Below are 13,768 nucleotides of genomic sequence, written 5' to 3' on the forward strand. Positions count from 1 at the left end.
TCTACTGAAACTTTTTTTTAATAGAACTAATCCTTTGTGAGATATTTTGATTTGTCGAAATACAGAAAACACCCTACATACCCGCGACGTTCGAAGATAGGAGTAGTCGCACGATAAATTCTTAAACGTTATTACAGAAATTAATGCGGGGACGATATCTGCATATCCATTTTCTTACGAGCTTCCATACCAGTGTTTGTAAATATCCGATAATGAATACAAAACGGTTGCTGTCTATTTCCCACGAATAATCGCGTAATACGAAAGCAGCATATTCAATGTCTCTTTTCTATACGATTTACTTTTCTTTTGCTATATGTAGAGCAAAGTATAGGATACATCCTACACATGTTATATACATGTATACATATGTACATACATATATCGTTGGTAGTTGGTTACGGCAGTCGGCAGTTGTCAGACGTGTTACTGTCGATCGTGACATTCATGACGACGTTTGACAAGAAACGGAGGTTTCTCGCTAATCCATTTGAATACATCGATGTCGTCATTTCCTCGACAAAGCGAAACAACGTCGTTGTTGACTCGTTCGAGCTTCGACTTGGACCAGGTGATCACCTCGGAGAGGTATCGATTCGGCAGAAAAGTACCCATTTCGACCCTATGTCGAGCTTGTGTATGATACACGCAAAGGAGAGGGAGAAATAGAGTAAGATAAGAAGTAAAAGAGAAGTGGTCAATTTTGCAGGGGATCGAAGGGCAAAGCATCGTCGAATAATAACCGACAAACGACGAAAAGCAAACAAGATTTCTTCGACGAAGAAAATGACCGCGATTCGGACTCGGGCTCCAAATCGGACGTGTTGTACGTGGAGTATGAAGAGGATGAAGTAGGAAGAGAAAGCATCGCGCGAAGACAACGAGCGAAATCCATCGACGCACCACGTCACGTCTTATGCTTGGTAAAGAAGAAACATAGTATTTCAGTTAGCGATAATCTAATTCGGTGCTGTTGAACGTTCGATGTTCTAGGTGGAAAGATGGCGCGAATGGCAGGTTATTTCGCTGTAAAGTAAATCGAGATAAGCGACTGATTCGCGTTGATGTCTGCGGTGTAGCGACGTAACGCGGTTCGGCCAACTTTCGAATGCCAAATCAGCCGATCTAGTAAACGCGTTAAGCCGCAAACGCCGTGGCCGTTTCCCGAAAGAAACCGAACAATCTCGATTCTATTCAATCTCGATTAATTTAGAAAATGGCAGCGGCCGCAATTATAGCGCGATCCAAAGACACGTCCCTGAAAAATCAGAAAAAAAGGAAAGAAGACCAAGCTTCGCCGGAAGAAAAAACAGACGAGTCTGCTGTCGGAGCAGGAATCTTCGATGTAGATAAAATTAGTCGGATGGAGGATATCAGGTAACGTGGACGAAAGAACCGAAGTATGTATTACGTACTTTTTACCTCATCATCATCGTCTCTCCCTTCTTCTTCCTCCTCTTCTTTTTTCCTTTGCTATATCACGCAGGGATCTTATGATAAAAGACATGCAAGAGGAGATTCGTTTGGAACAATACGACAAGAAACGAAGAATAGAAATGGAAGCGGAAGAGGCGATGATCAGGCAGAGACAGCTGAAGCAGACACGCGTCATACTTTCTCGACATTGGACAGCGTACGCAAATAACATATTGAATCTGAAACAAGAAGAGAACGTTGGTACTTGGTTGAAAATCACGCATTTCCACCATTTCATAATGTCTCTCTCTCTCTCTCTCTCTTCCCGTTTCTATCGATGTATTTTAGTGGGCACGGTACATGACTTGCGATGGTCTACCAGATCCTGGTTCGTTGTCCGACATGAATACATTTTTGTTTCTCTGGCCGTTGACAGATAAAGAGGCGAGTATGAATACCATAGAGGATAAGTGTCGAGTGATCACACATGTAAGTAAACAGAATAATTCGGTCAATCGATCGATAACCTTCATGATTAACTTTAATCTTTCAGCTATTGAGCAAAATCGATCGAATTATTCGCTTCTCCACGATCGACTCGAAGGAATACGTGATCGAATGCGAATCGGTGAGTGGATCTCGAGGAAATCTTTCTTCTTTTCCAACGATTGTCACTTTTATTTTCCAACGCCACAGATCGCTACTAAACTTCGAATCGAACTTCAACGATGGATAGATCTCGCGTGCTACCGATTACTACGTAACATCGAGGCTAACATGATCAGAGAAGACATGAAAACTACCAGATACGTTCGTGCGACGAACAAAGCAGTGTGCTGCGTTTGGGCTCCTATCCCGTTGCCGATAGGACTAAAACGACAAGGAGGGGATATAGAACGATCGTCGTTAACCGCACACGGGTACCCTTCCGATCTTCCTGCGCCAATCTACCGATATTTTATATTACATTATAATTTTTATATTACATTCTTCTAGTACCGTTAGTAATATACTGATCGAGTTTGATCGTTACGCGTTTCAAATTGCAGAAAGTCGATCGAAATAGAATTCAAAGAAATGAAACTGACGATCAAGATGCCGAGCGATTTGGACTGCCATCGTATGGCGATTAGAGGTCTTTGGCTTGCTTACGATCATTACTCGATCGAAGCTAATTCCTATCGCATGCCCCAACTACCAGAAAATTTGTTCGATCTGTGGAATCCATCACTAGGTACGTTATGCTTCTCTACGCAGTTTTCGATACGTTCGCTCGTGATCGGGAATTTGGGGCAACTATCTCAACAAATTCCATCATCCCCTCCCTCTACACCTACATTGTGTTTTATTTTATAGATCTTCTGGAATACTCGACAAGAGAGTATGAAGAAAAGGTTCGATTACGCGAGGAACAAGCGGAAGGACGACGTTTACGTCTAGAGGAAAAGAAAGCGATACTGGAAAGAATGGAATATCCTCCGGTTTCACCGCGGCTGGATAAAAGAAGGAAACGAGGTAAAAAGGAGAAAAAAGCACATTCGGCGAAAGATTACCAGTTGGAATTCGAATCCACGTTGGCCTCGGTGTTGCCTTCGAAAACGGAGCTATTACCCTATTTGCCGACCCCGAACGAGATACTTGATCAGAAGGAAGGTAAAATCGTCGTCCGATTTTCCAATGGTCGATGTCATATCGTGTTGCACGGGAAATGTTTTGTTCGCAGAGGAAGCAATGTCGGAAAGCAGAAAGTTACTCTTTACTCGATGCGAAAAGACAGAGGTGAATTTGCGAAAATACAGGATCCTCGGTGGAGTATTTCGCGTAGATCTCCTCTATCAACCACCACAACCAAAAGATCTCGGAAAAGAGACTTATTTAACTACTCGTGAGTACCATTTGGGTTACCTTCCAGATGGCCATGATTTGCATTACTGATTATGTGTTTATCGTTCACCAAACACCGATTATCGATATTTCGATAACGCACTATCAATTACGAATCGCGTCATTGAAACGACCACCGAAACTCGAAACCGGACCAGTTACCAATTAAGCACTTTCGTTACAGTTGAATTACCGAAGGAGCCGAAATTCGTACCGTTTCTTAGATCATACGAGACGCCTAAGGCACCACTGGAGTCCGAGAGAACGCCGGAAGTCATCGAAGCTGAAATGAAAGCTCTGGAACTAGCGATGGATGCGCTCGTCTTGCTTACGCTCAAGTCGGTTTACATCAATACGTCAATCTTATTCTTTACGATCTTTACTTTCCTTTTTGTTGATTTCAATTTCCCTCTGCATTTCCTGTTGATTGCTGCTCGCATCGTTGTTACATCTGTACAGGCTGCCCGATTCGGTGTTTTGGTTCGAACCACCGGTGGTCGCCCATTGGTTACCAGAGAAAGAAATGTGGTCAACGAAACACGTACACGATGTTAAATTCAACGAAGAGAAACAAACGATCACGTTTCGTACCGGAAGATTGGGAATCCATGGATTAGCTGGCTACAAATACGCGAATCTTCCGTTTCAAAGTTGGGAATTGAAACCGGAAATGGGAAAAAGCGGACGAGAACATGCCGGGGTGGTTCTCAACATTACAGCTGCCACGATTCAAGCCGAGTTCGTTGTCAGGGCGAGTACTATAGCATTTTCTTAACCTGGGATTTTGTATTCATACGAAATTCAAAGAACACGATTTTTTATTTCTTGACGAACAATTAGGTTTCCTTTCTTTTCGTAGGAAGATCGAGTTTGTTTGAACTCACTTACCGGTGCCGCGTCTACACCGATTAAGGAAATTATCGGTGAATATTTCGAATTGGAATGTTTGATCGAGGTAACTACGTGTAATTCGTCTTTCAACTTTTTACCCTTTTGTTCCTCTGCTTTTGTCCGGTCGTGTAAATTGTACATATTTCGCGATGCTCGAGTCGTTCACAAAGAGTACTAGCGGTAAAGCGTACACTAGCGCAACTTGCAGCGATTGCAACAAGTTGGGTGCGACCTCTTTCCGGAACGGGATGCTGCCAGCTATTTAAAAGGACTCTCGATCAAACACCCGATCGCTGAGAAACACTTGAGAGAGTGTATGGCTCTATTGTCTACCTCCTATATTTTTTCTTGGTCACGATGGAACGCGTCTCGCAGCTTTCGAGAAATAGTTTTGCAATTTAAAGAGGTACACGGTTGCGTCGCAAAACAGGTAACACGCCAACAAATAGCCTTCGGTTAATTATTTTCAAAATATATACTTGACCTTATTTTACTGAACTTGACCATTCAGCGTACGAACCTGACGCTCTTGGTAACATCTTCGCGGACGATGCGCATACGGTGTACAGAGGTCAGTTCCGAATTCTCCGACTTACCACTCGATGACGACGAAGACATCAAGGTAAAGGAAAACGATCCGTTCCTTCTCCTTTTTCTTCTTTCTTCTGTATTTTGTTTTTTAGTTTTACGCCGACCTTTATCAATTGGCGTTAGACACCGCCGGGATCAAGACTCGACTACTGACGGAACAGATGTCGTATAAGTTAGCGTCGACGGTTACTCAACTTCTCGAACGTACCAATGTTATCAGCTTGTCCTCTTAACTCGATCGAGCTGCGAATAAGGACTCTTGGCCGTCGGTGCATCGAAAATGGAAGAAGGGCAATAAGATTGGATGACGAGAGTTCGTTTCCCAAACGAAATTCTCTTTATTCGGATATACAACGTTATGTCGAGCATCAAGCGATATTCAGGAAATAATAAACGCCTCCGTTCGATCAGTTTGTCAACGATATATCAGTTTGTAAAACGATATTTCGACTCGAAGGAAACACACAGCGATATCGAGCTTATAGTTAAGCGATAAAGAGTTAATCGATGCGCTTCGTCGTTGGGTCGAGGGTCGAATGAAAGAGAATGAGGTAGCAGAATGATGTAGGGTAGAGATTGTGCGACCGAGTCGGTTGCTGGAATGCTCGGGACGAAGGGCAAGATGTGGAGCAAAATGTGTGTGCGTGTGCGTGTGTGAGTGGGTGGGTGGGTGGTTGAGTGTGCGTGCGCGCACGGATCAGATCGATAAGGTGTATAACAGGCGATACACAACGACGAGGAAATGATATGACAAGGAAGCGTTAAATCTGTACGACTGGCAGAGTCGTTTACTGCGGATCTGGCTACGTGGGCCTAGTCAGTCGAGGTTTCCGACAACGAACGGTTTGTGTGTTTGTGTGTATGTATATGTGCTTGCTTGCTCGTTTATTTGTTTGTTCGTTTGTTTGTTTATCGATGTCGTCAATCGAAAACGCAATTACTTTTCGAACGGGGCTCGTTCGTTCCGTTTCCCTTCGTCCGTCTTTTTCTAGTCTTTGTCGAAAAATACAACTTATTTCTTCGAATCGATGTTTCCTTCCATCCCACCCACCTATACAGATACACCTTCCCAACTTCCAGTTTAATTCTTCTCTTGATTTTTAGAACAAATATTACGTGCATACGCAATAGGAAGCTAAAAAATATATGTATAGTGTTGCGCGCTGCGAGGGCCGGACACGCGTGGCGAGCAGTCTTCACTTCGGTACATAACCGAACACGATCGATCGCAGAAATTTCTTTCGCCCCTTCGTTCATTCGCCCGCTTATGTATTCATGTGTTCGTCCGTTCATTCATTCCTTTGTCCGTTCGTTCGTCCCTTCGTTCGTCTGTTCATTCATTCGTTCGTCCATTCATTCGTCCGTTCATTCATCCATTCGTTAGTTTGTTCATTCGTTCGTTCGTTCGTTCTTTCCTTCGTTCGTTCGTCCGTTCGTTTGTTCGTTCGATCGTCCTCTTTCGCATCCATCCTATCTTCTTTTTTCTCTTTTGCTTCCGTTGAGTTCGTTTGCGCTTACTTCTTCTTCCACCGATCGACGGAACCCTGTTCGTCCTATGTATCGTTTGCACGCGTACGATATGTATACTCATAGTCGCGCGCAATATGTCAAACGATAACGCTGTCACGATAATCTCTTTTTTCCACTTTCCTTTTCCGTTTCGATTCGGACGATCGCGAATCCAGCGTCTGCGTCGTTCTCTACTTACTTATTAGCTATCTTTCTATATTCTCAAACACATCAGCATCCGGCTCGCCAGCTATTCCAGCATTACTTTTTCCATTACCTCTTTTCTTCTTTTATCTTCGTTCGAAACTTTTTGTTTACAAGCGCGACGATGCTTCTCCTTTAAGTAGGTGTACTTACATTATGACCACCCGACTACGTTGTTTCTTCGTCAAGTTATGTCTGAACTACGCGATGAGCGTTTATCAATCTCAAGATTAAAGACTGTAGTAGTCGATGATGAAATGGTCGATGCATAAAGTTCAACTTTCGATAAATTTGCGAATCGGAAAACAACTAGAGGAGGCGACCTGCCTTTCCTTTTCACGATGTTACCGATCGAACGAAAGACCAAGAAGAAAACGAGACAGTAATATCGTTTGACGCGGTGCGTCGTACGCCGTGTCAAATGAGTCCCGCGTGTCGGCTCGCTCTCGATCCGACGCAGAGGCCAACAACTTGCACTTCTCGACTCGCCACTTCGCGCGAGTTATAGCAGGGTGAATCGTGTCGAGAACAGAGAGGTAATACGGATAGGCGATAAAATACCGACTATGATCGAACCTGAATAAGTATCGACTGGATTACGCTGATCGATATCGAGTAGCGAGCCATTCTCGCGCGGGATCGCTCTAAAATCCTATTAACGCTCGTTCTATCGTTATCGCAAACTGGAACTTGACTCGCAAGCTGCTTACGATTGAGGTAATCCATGGTATAAGGCCCAATTCGCATCCAGTTCGAATTAACGCGTATTTAGTTTGTATACACTACGCAATGTATGTCGACGATTCGTTTGACTCTCTAAAATAGGTTTTAGAATTAGCGCGCGTTCCATCTGCGTGAGAAAACGCAGATTAAATACCAAACATGAACGATCGATCGCTCGAACAACGAATCTCTGGCGCCACACGTGAATAATAATCTTCATCCACGTGAGAAGCGTATACGGTAGAGATAATCCGTCCGTTGCTTCGGCTAACTCGGTTTCCATTGACACCGGCCGCCGATCGTTGTTGCTGTCGCGCGAATTTCGCGAAAGCTCCATCGGCCAGGATCGCTCGAAATTCCGAACGATCGCGGCGCGTTGGAGCAAACGAGAAAATCGAAAAAGAAAATAGGGAGAAGAAACGCTCGAGGGTTGAGAGACACCTTCGATCCGTCGTTCGCGTTTACTTTTGGCACTTTTTCTCCGATTATGGGGCTAATTTTCTATCTGAGCGCGCGTAATCGCGCCAACAGGCGTTCCATCACGATCGACCAAACGCGATCGAGCGACATACGAACGTATAATATTTATAAACGCGCTGCGAACGCGTTCGCTTAACGACTAAACGCTATGGATCTGGTGCATGTGACACTCCTCTTGTGCAAACGTTAGCTCGGACTCCGACTCGAAAGAGTCGAACAGGAGTCGAACGAGTCGTTTTAGCGCATTTCTCTCTTTTCTTATTTTTTCCTTTTCTTTCTTTCTTTTTTTTTCTTTTTTCTTTTTTCTAACAGGTTTATGCGAAATCGTAATGTTTCGTGTTGCATTTTGCATTTTGCATTTCAACGGTTGCGTAACGGTATAATACACAGGCTACGATATACAAACGTTAGTCTAACTGGTTTTTGTGCTACTCGATAATTAGGTGTACACACATGTGCGATGCGTATGCGTGCAAATGTTTGACCTACTTCATATGCAGGTGTGTGCGTTCGTGTATATGTATGCGGTCCTGCGTGCATGTGTGCGTGCGCGCGTGTATACGTGCATGCATGCGTAAGTACGTACATACTTACGTACGTTCGTGCGTGCGTGCGTGCGTGCGATCGAACAAGATCGATGTAAGATTAGACGAGATTGACACGTACGCGAGGGAGGAATCGGATGTATCCCGCGTCGCGTGCAAAGTCGTCGCTCGATCTCGCTGGCGTGGTACGTAGCTCGTTTAAGAAGCAGCTCGGTTTTTATTCACACTCGACTATCTAGCTATTCGTTAGATTGTAAAACCACTGAATGTAAAAATATTCGTCGACCACGCTGCTCGGAGCATGCGTTTGCCGCGACATCGAGTACGACGTTTTCGAGCCGCAAATCGCATCTACGCTTGTAACGTAAAAGCACTACGCTAAACACGCTACGCGACGCCCCTCGCTTTGCCAACAACTACATATTCACTACTACTGTCGGTGTTTTACTTTCGTTTCACGACGCACTGCACATTCGACTCTACACATATACCGAGATGAACGCAGTTGCGCACACAGATACGCCACGTATATGCAAACGCACATGTACACGCACACTTTTCGAATGCGAATATACGTATGTATGTATGTATAATGTATGCAAAACCTGCAAATCGTCGTCCCAATTTTATCTCGGGGATATCTCTACGTGTTATCGTCAACAACAGCAAACTATCGAATGTAACGCTTAAGATTAATTCAAGGTGTAACACCGATCACAATTTTTATCGCTTTCAAAAGATTTCCGACTAGGTCGATACAAAAATTCCGTCAAAAATATCGCTGCTTTATGGTTTCTACTTATAAGAATTCAATATTATATTCCGGTGTTCCCCCGTTTCGATCATTCGTGCACGTACGCGATGAGCAATTGCACGCTACCAAATAACCAATATAACAAAGGGATATAACAAAGGGAAAAGAAACAGAAATGAGAAGGGAGAAGAAAAAATTGGAAGAAAAGGAGTTGAAACAGTTGAACTTGAACAGTTGAACAACAGTTGTAAACAGTTGAAACTTAGGATATCGTGGGAACGCGACTAAAGGGGAAAGAAGATAGCCGAGTTTGGTTCTACCTTCGGTCAACAATGGATTTTAACGGCCGACTCAAAAATGAGAAATGATGAAATCGGGGCAAAGGGATGAAACAGAAAGCGCGCAATAAAGGGAAACTTTTTGAAGATTGGTAGACGAGCAGACATTTCTTTTCTTTGTCGTAACGCTTTGATATCTGATGGTAGAATCGAAAGACACCGGGGATGAATATACGGGAAACAGGGACGAGGTTGACGCTGAATCGCATCAACGTATTTCGAAGCAACGGTATTACGTACTCGGTACGTACTTACTCGTGCAAAACACTCATAAAAATAATGTTCGATGTTAAATGTCAATAGAGTCGCAAAAGTAATATCGATCGGTCGCTGTTTCGGGCGTCTCGTCGTTCGCTCGAAACGTATATCGGTATGTTCAAACATCGCGGCACACGATCTCGCGTGAGAACGAGCTCGTTATCGTTCGCGCGAGGGAGCTGAATACGGATATATATTCGTCGTGAATCGTTGTCGTGCATGAAGAAAAAGGAGGACAAAGAACTAACCGACAGGAAATATCGACGTTGCGCCGGAGAAAATGGTTCGATCGTAACGCAACGTACAGAAACAGTTTCTGCCCATAAGTATCCTGGGGGAAAGGGAAATCTTTCGCTCGATATGGACGCTCGACCTTTCCTCTGTTCTTTCCCATTTCCAGCCAACCGATAGAGCAATCGAGGGAAAATAAAGAAGCTAGAACACCAGTTGATTTCCTCCGTATTTTCCTATACAGAAGAACGTCGTCGCATGAAACCAAACGAAACGCCACGTAGTGAACTATATTTGTATGGGTAAGCCGACGGAATGTCTGTCACTTTCGATTCGACACGATACTCGACTGCGAAAAGTGCGTGAATCGAAATCAACAGGCACTTCGAAATCGTGCCAAAGATATCGGTAGATTTTGATCGATTTTATGCGAAGTAGGAAATAAAAAACGGGAAGGGGATATATAAGAGAAGAAAGAAACAAAGAGACGGCGGAAAATGAAAAAAAGAGAAAAGTAAAGAAAAGAAAAAGACGACGCGAAATAGTGACAAAGTTAAAGGGGCTCGAGAATTCAGAAGATACTCTCGATGTTACAGGTCTAGGTTTGATCGACGATCTCCAATGTGCTCGTAACGTATACAAGTAGCACCAGATACGTTCAAACCTTTACTCTGGCTTTAGTCGATGCCATTGTACGATCGTCTGCCGCGGCTTCGTAATCATATCTTGCCAGTGTTTCGTTTCGCTCGCTCCACTGCCGTTTTTTCCTGAAATTTTACCAACGAACAACAACGTTATCCGATAGTTCTACGTGCGCATAGATGCATAAAGAGACCGACGACGCTGGTAATGATACGATTGTGACAGTAACAGTAACAGTGACAGTGACAGTGACACAGTGGCGGTTGCATTGAGCAAATTATCGAAAAATACTGTACCTGCAAGTTGAATTCGTCCGATCAACTCATTTCGACCGATGTTATCGAAGTCCATCACCATTACGTCCAACGAACATTCTCGAATCTTTTCCCATGGTACGTTAAACGAAAATGCTTCGTTGAATACTGGATTCAGAGTACATTTAAATATAGGTGTCTTCCGTTTTTCGATCCTCTTGTCGCCGAATTGCAACCATACTTTTACATATGGATCTAAACGCAAGAGCAGAGTGGAGAAAAGGGAAAAGAAAAAATTAAGTGTCGTAGCCTGACCGCAATCTCAAAATATCGAATCGCTCACCTGATTTTCCGTTAATATCTTTTGCTTTCAAGTTTCTCGCTTTCAAAAGCGTCAAAGTGAGTACGGAATTGCTCGGATGATAACACAAGGAACACAATAATTCGCCACACTTATCCTTCGCCGGTGGTTTCAGGGCTTTCCAAAATGACGGTTTGTCCGAAAAGTCAACCTACCGAGAATCGTTCATCGTTATATCGCGACTCGATACCACTCGAACCATCGAACCATCGCTGAAGAGCACGGATTGATCATGAAAATTACCTGACATAGCGGAAGAAACATTTCTCCGATAGAATCGTCCCTGGAAAATCGATCGTAATCGAACACGTGTAAATGCAACACTCTGCTTTGTAACTTTTGAATCGGGAAACCTACGCAAAGAACGTAATATAAGGCGACGTAATCCTTTTTGAAACGTGTAATCGTAGCGTGAATCTGTGTATGCGATGCAGTTTGCCTGGAACGCATCTCGGATCGATGCTTACCTTCGAAATAAAATGTTTCGTTCCATCGAGGATTTAGAGTGCGTCTCTTTATCTTCGTCTCTAGTCGGTGTTTCTTGTCCGGCAGAAGGGTTACGCGGACGTAAGGATCGGACGTCCCGGATAAGTCCTTTGCCGGCAAATCTTTACCCTAAAAGTCAAAGTACCGAGTAACATTTGTCATTTATAGGTTTGGCCGCGATGGGTAGGTAGATGGAGGTAGACCGAATATCGACGATTCGCGTATCGTAGGCAGGCAGCACTAACCTGTATAATACGTAAGATAAGCGTAGTGTTTTGAAAATCATATTCCAAGCTGAAATGTATTTGACCAACATTTTCGCTGGGTTCTGAATTATCGATGTACATGTCCACCAAAGACATCGATCTGCTCTGCAGAAACGCTTTCTGAAATGAAAACGTGTTCAAAGCTACACATACGGATTGGACTCGCAAAATCGGCGGGAGAAAGAGATTCGACGAAGAAATCCGACCTACCGACGGATGATCTCCTTTGACATTTTGCAGCTGTTTGTTTTGCACTCCAGCGGTGGGAGTGCGAGGTTCGGCCGTTCCAGCGGCCGACCCGCTACTAGCACCGCCGAGGGAAATCGCGTTCGCCCCGCTCGTTCCTGCGTTCGCATTTCCAATACCAGACGCGGCTCCCACGCCAGACCCCGATCCGCTAGCTCCCGCGGTTGCCCCGCTCGTCGTCAAACCGCTTGAACCGCTAGTTCCCGCCGCTCCGCTTCCACTTGTCGATGTTGTTGGTTTGTTCGCCGGGCTATCGGTTGTCCTACGGCAATCGACCCTCTTTTCAAATCTCTATCGCACCACTTCATCCGATCGCGTACCCCGCCTGGCTCATTTTTATTGTTCTCGTCCTCGTTGCGTCATCGTAATTGTCTTATCATTACCGTGGTTCACGTTTCGATCTCGTTCATCTTTCATCATCCGCCAAAAATCTCGCGTCATCCCGATTTCCTTTCACGTGCATTTATTAACAACGATCAAAACTAAAGCGCATACAGTTTCAACTATATATTTTGGCGTAGCTAAAGCAATCGCGATTAGATTGTGCGTTGTCAAAAGCGATCATCATGACACTACAAACTACGGTGAACGAAGACTCATAGTCAGGGGTTCTATGTTCTATCTACCTATCTAACGTATTATCCTACACATACGTATGTATATGTATACGTAGCTATGGTGCAACGGCTGTCTATGCTCGTCCTTCGATGTATCGAGCTATTCGGGCTACCATCTAGAATCTAGACCTAGTCTCTTAAACTCTAGACATTCAAGTTTGATCGACAGTCGTAAAAACGCATAAAAGCACGTGCGATTCGATTAATTGGGATGCGCAATGCCAAATTTGCCCTGATTTTCTTGTTTTATGAATCTCTCTCCCTCTCTCTCTCCCTCTCTCTCTCTCTCTCTCTCTCTCTCTCTCTCTCTCTCTCTCTCTCTCTCTCTCTCTCTCTCTCTCTTCCCCCTCTTTTCTTTTCCTCTGCACAACGCCGAATCGGTAGTTTCACTTGAAATTCATTCAAAAGGAAAGTCAGGGAGAGTCGAGTGTTGAGAAAGGATACTACGAATAGAAAAGTAACAGAGTTTGTTGTAATTGAATTTGGTGCAAAAATTGTTGGGAGATCGCGCATATTAAGATCAAGGAAAAAGGAGAAATAAGCTAATGCTTAGAACGAAACTTGAAACGGGAGAAATGGAAATGTAGAATCGAAGAATTGAATTCAATTCAACTACTTACGCAGATAAAGCAGCACCCATCCGCGAATGAGACATTTCGTTCCATTAGGAAGGAGAATTGAAAGAGAAGATAGAAGAGTCAAGTGAAGCAGTACGAGAGAAGATAGATTAAAAGTTTTTACTATTTACCAACTCGTGGTATACTTACTCCAATTGCGCTCTGGATCCCAATAGTAACCCCAAAAGGACGCATGAAACAAAAGAAGTGAAAACAGGAATTGGTGAGTCTTGTGTCTTGAATCTTGAATCTCGATCTCAAATTCGAAGAGAGAACGACGAAACAAACGATCACAAGGAATTCGTTTTGGTTCGATGGACTCTCGGAACTTTCGCGTCACAATATTTTCTTCGCTGTCGTGTTCCAAACGTTCCACGTTTCGTTTGAAACCGCGGCGCAATCAGTGCCACTCGCAATAGTAACGAATCCGAAGAAGAAGAAACTTGAGAAGAGAG

The 13,768-nt window shown here is 43.9% G+C and overlaps 2 protein-coding genes across 25 annotated transcripts in view; one reads left to right on the forward strand and one right to left on the reverse strand.

Moving 5' to 3' along the window:
* Window positions 1-5,405, forward strand: LOC126919380 (dynein axonemal intermediate chain 7 homolog). 6 transcript variants are annotated; one of them, XM_050728533.1, is made up of 16 exons: window positions 6-637; window positions 710-923; window positions 994-1,377; window positions 1,487-1,673; window positions 1,765-1,905; window positions 1,970-2,044; window positions 2,113-2,336; window positions 2,466-2,650; window positions 2,773-3,069; window positions 3,140-3,301; window positions 3,485-3,638; window positions 3,760-4,055; window positions 4,164-4,255; window positions 4,400-4,621; window positions 4,703-4,813; window positions 4,875-5,405. In XM_050728533.1, the coding sequence occupies exons 3-16, from the start codon at window positions 1,217-1,219 to the stop codon at window positions 5,013-5,015; spliced, it is 2,448 nt and encodes an 815-aa protein (XP_050584490.1). In that variant the 5' UTR covers window positions 6-637; window positions 710-923; window positions 994-1,216; the 3' UTR covers window positions 5,016-5,405. The 6 variants fall into 6 exon arrangements, with proteins under 6 accessions (XP_050584492.1, XP_050584490.1, XP_050584489.1 ...); XM_050728532.1 differs by having other exon boundaries at window positions 6-588; XM_050728534.1 differs by having other exon boundaries at window positions 6-571.
* The window catches only part of LOC126919410 (synaptotagmin-7), a 23,954-nt gene continuing 15,282 nt past the window's right edge, over window positions 5,097-13,768 (reverse strand). For 13 of the 19 annotated variants that reach the window (XM_050728658.1, XM_050728665.1, XM_050728673.1 and 10 more), the window contains 8 exons: window positions 13,464-13,475; window positions 12,044-12,341; window positions 11,813-11,953; window positions 11,549-11,696; window positions 11,325-11,434; window positions 11,064-11,232; window positions 10,763-10,975; window positions 5,097-10,591 (listed from right to left, as the gene is read on the reverse strand). In XM_050728658.1, the coding sequence (XP_050584615.1) occupies window positions 10,491-10,591; window positions 10,763-10,975; window positions 11,064-11,232; window positions 11,325-11,434; window positions 11,549-11,696; window positions 11,813-11,953; window positions 12,044-12,341; window positions 13,464-13,475 (1,192 nt within the window). In that variant the 3' untranslated portion in view covers window positions 5,097-10,490. Of the gene's footprint in view, window positions 10,592-10,762; window positions 10,976-11,063; window positions 11,233-11,324; window positions 11,435-11,548; window positions 11,697-11,812; window positions 11,954-12,043; window positions 12,342-13,316; window positions 13,367-13,463; window positions 13,476-13,768 lie in introns of those variants that run through there. The other 6 variants (XM_050728659.1, XM_050728668.1, XM_050728676.1 and 3 more) reach the window with 3 other exon arrangements.

The sequence above is a fragment of the Bombus affinis genome, chromosome 8, assembly GCF_024516045.1.
Source record: "Bombus affinis isolate iyBomAffi1 chromosome 8, iyBomAffi1.2, whole genome shotgun sequence".
Classification (NCBI taxonomy): Eukaryota; Metazoa; Arthropoda; class Insecta; order Hymenoptera; family Apidae; genus Bombus; species Bombus affinis.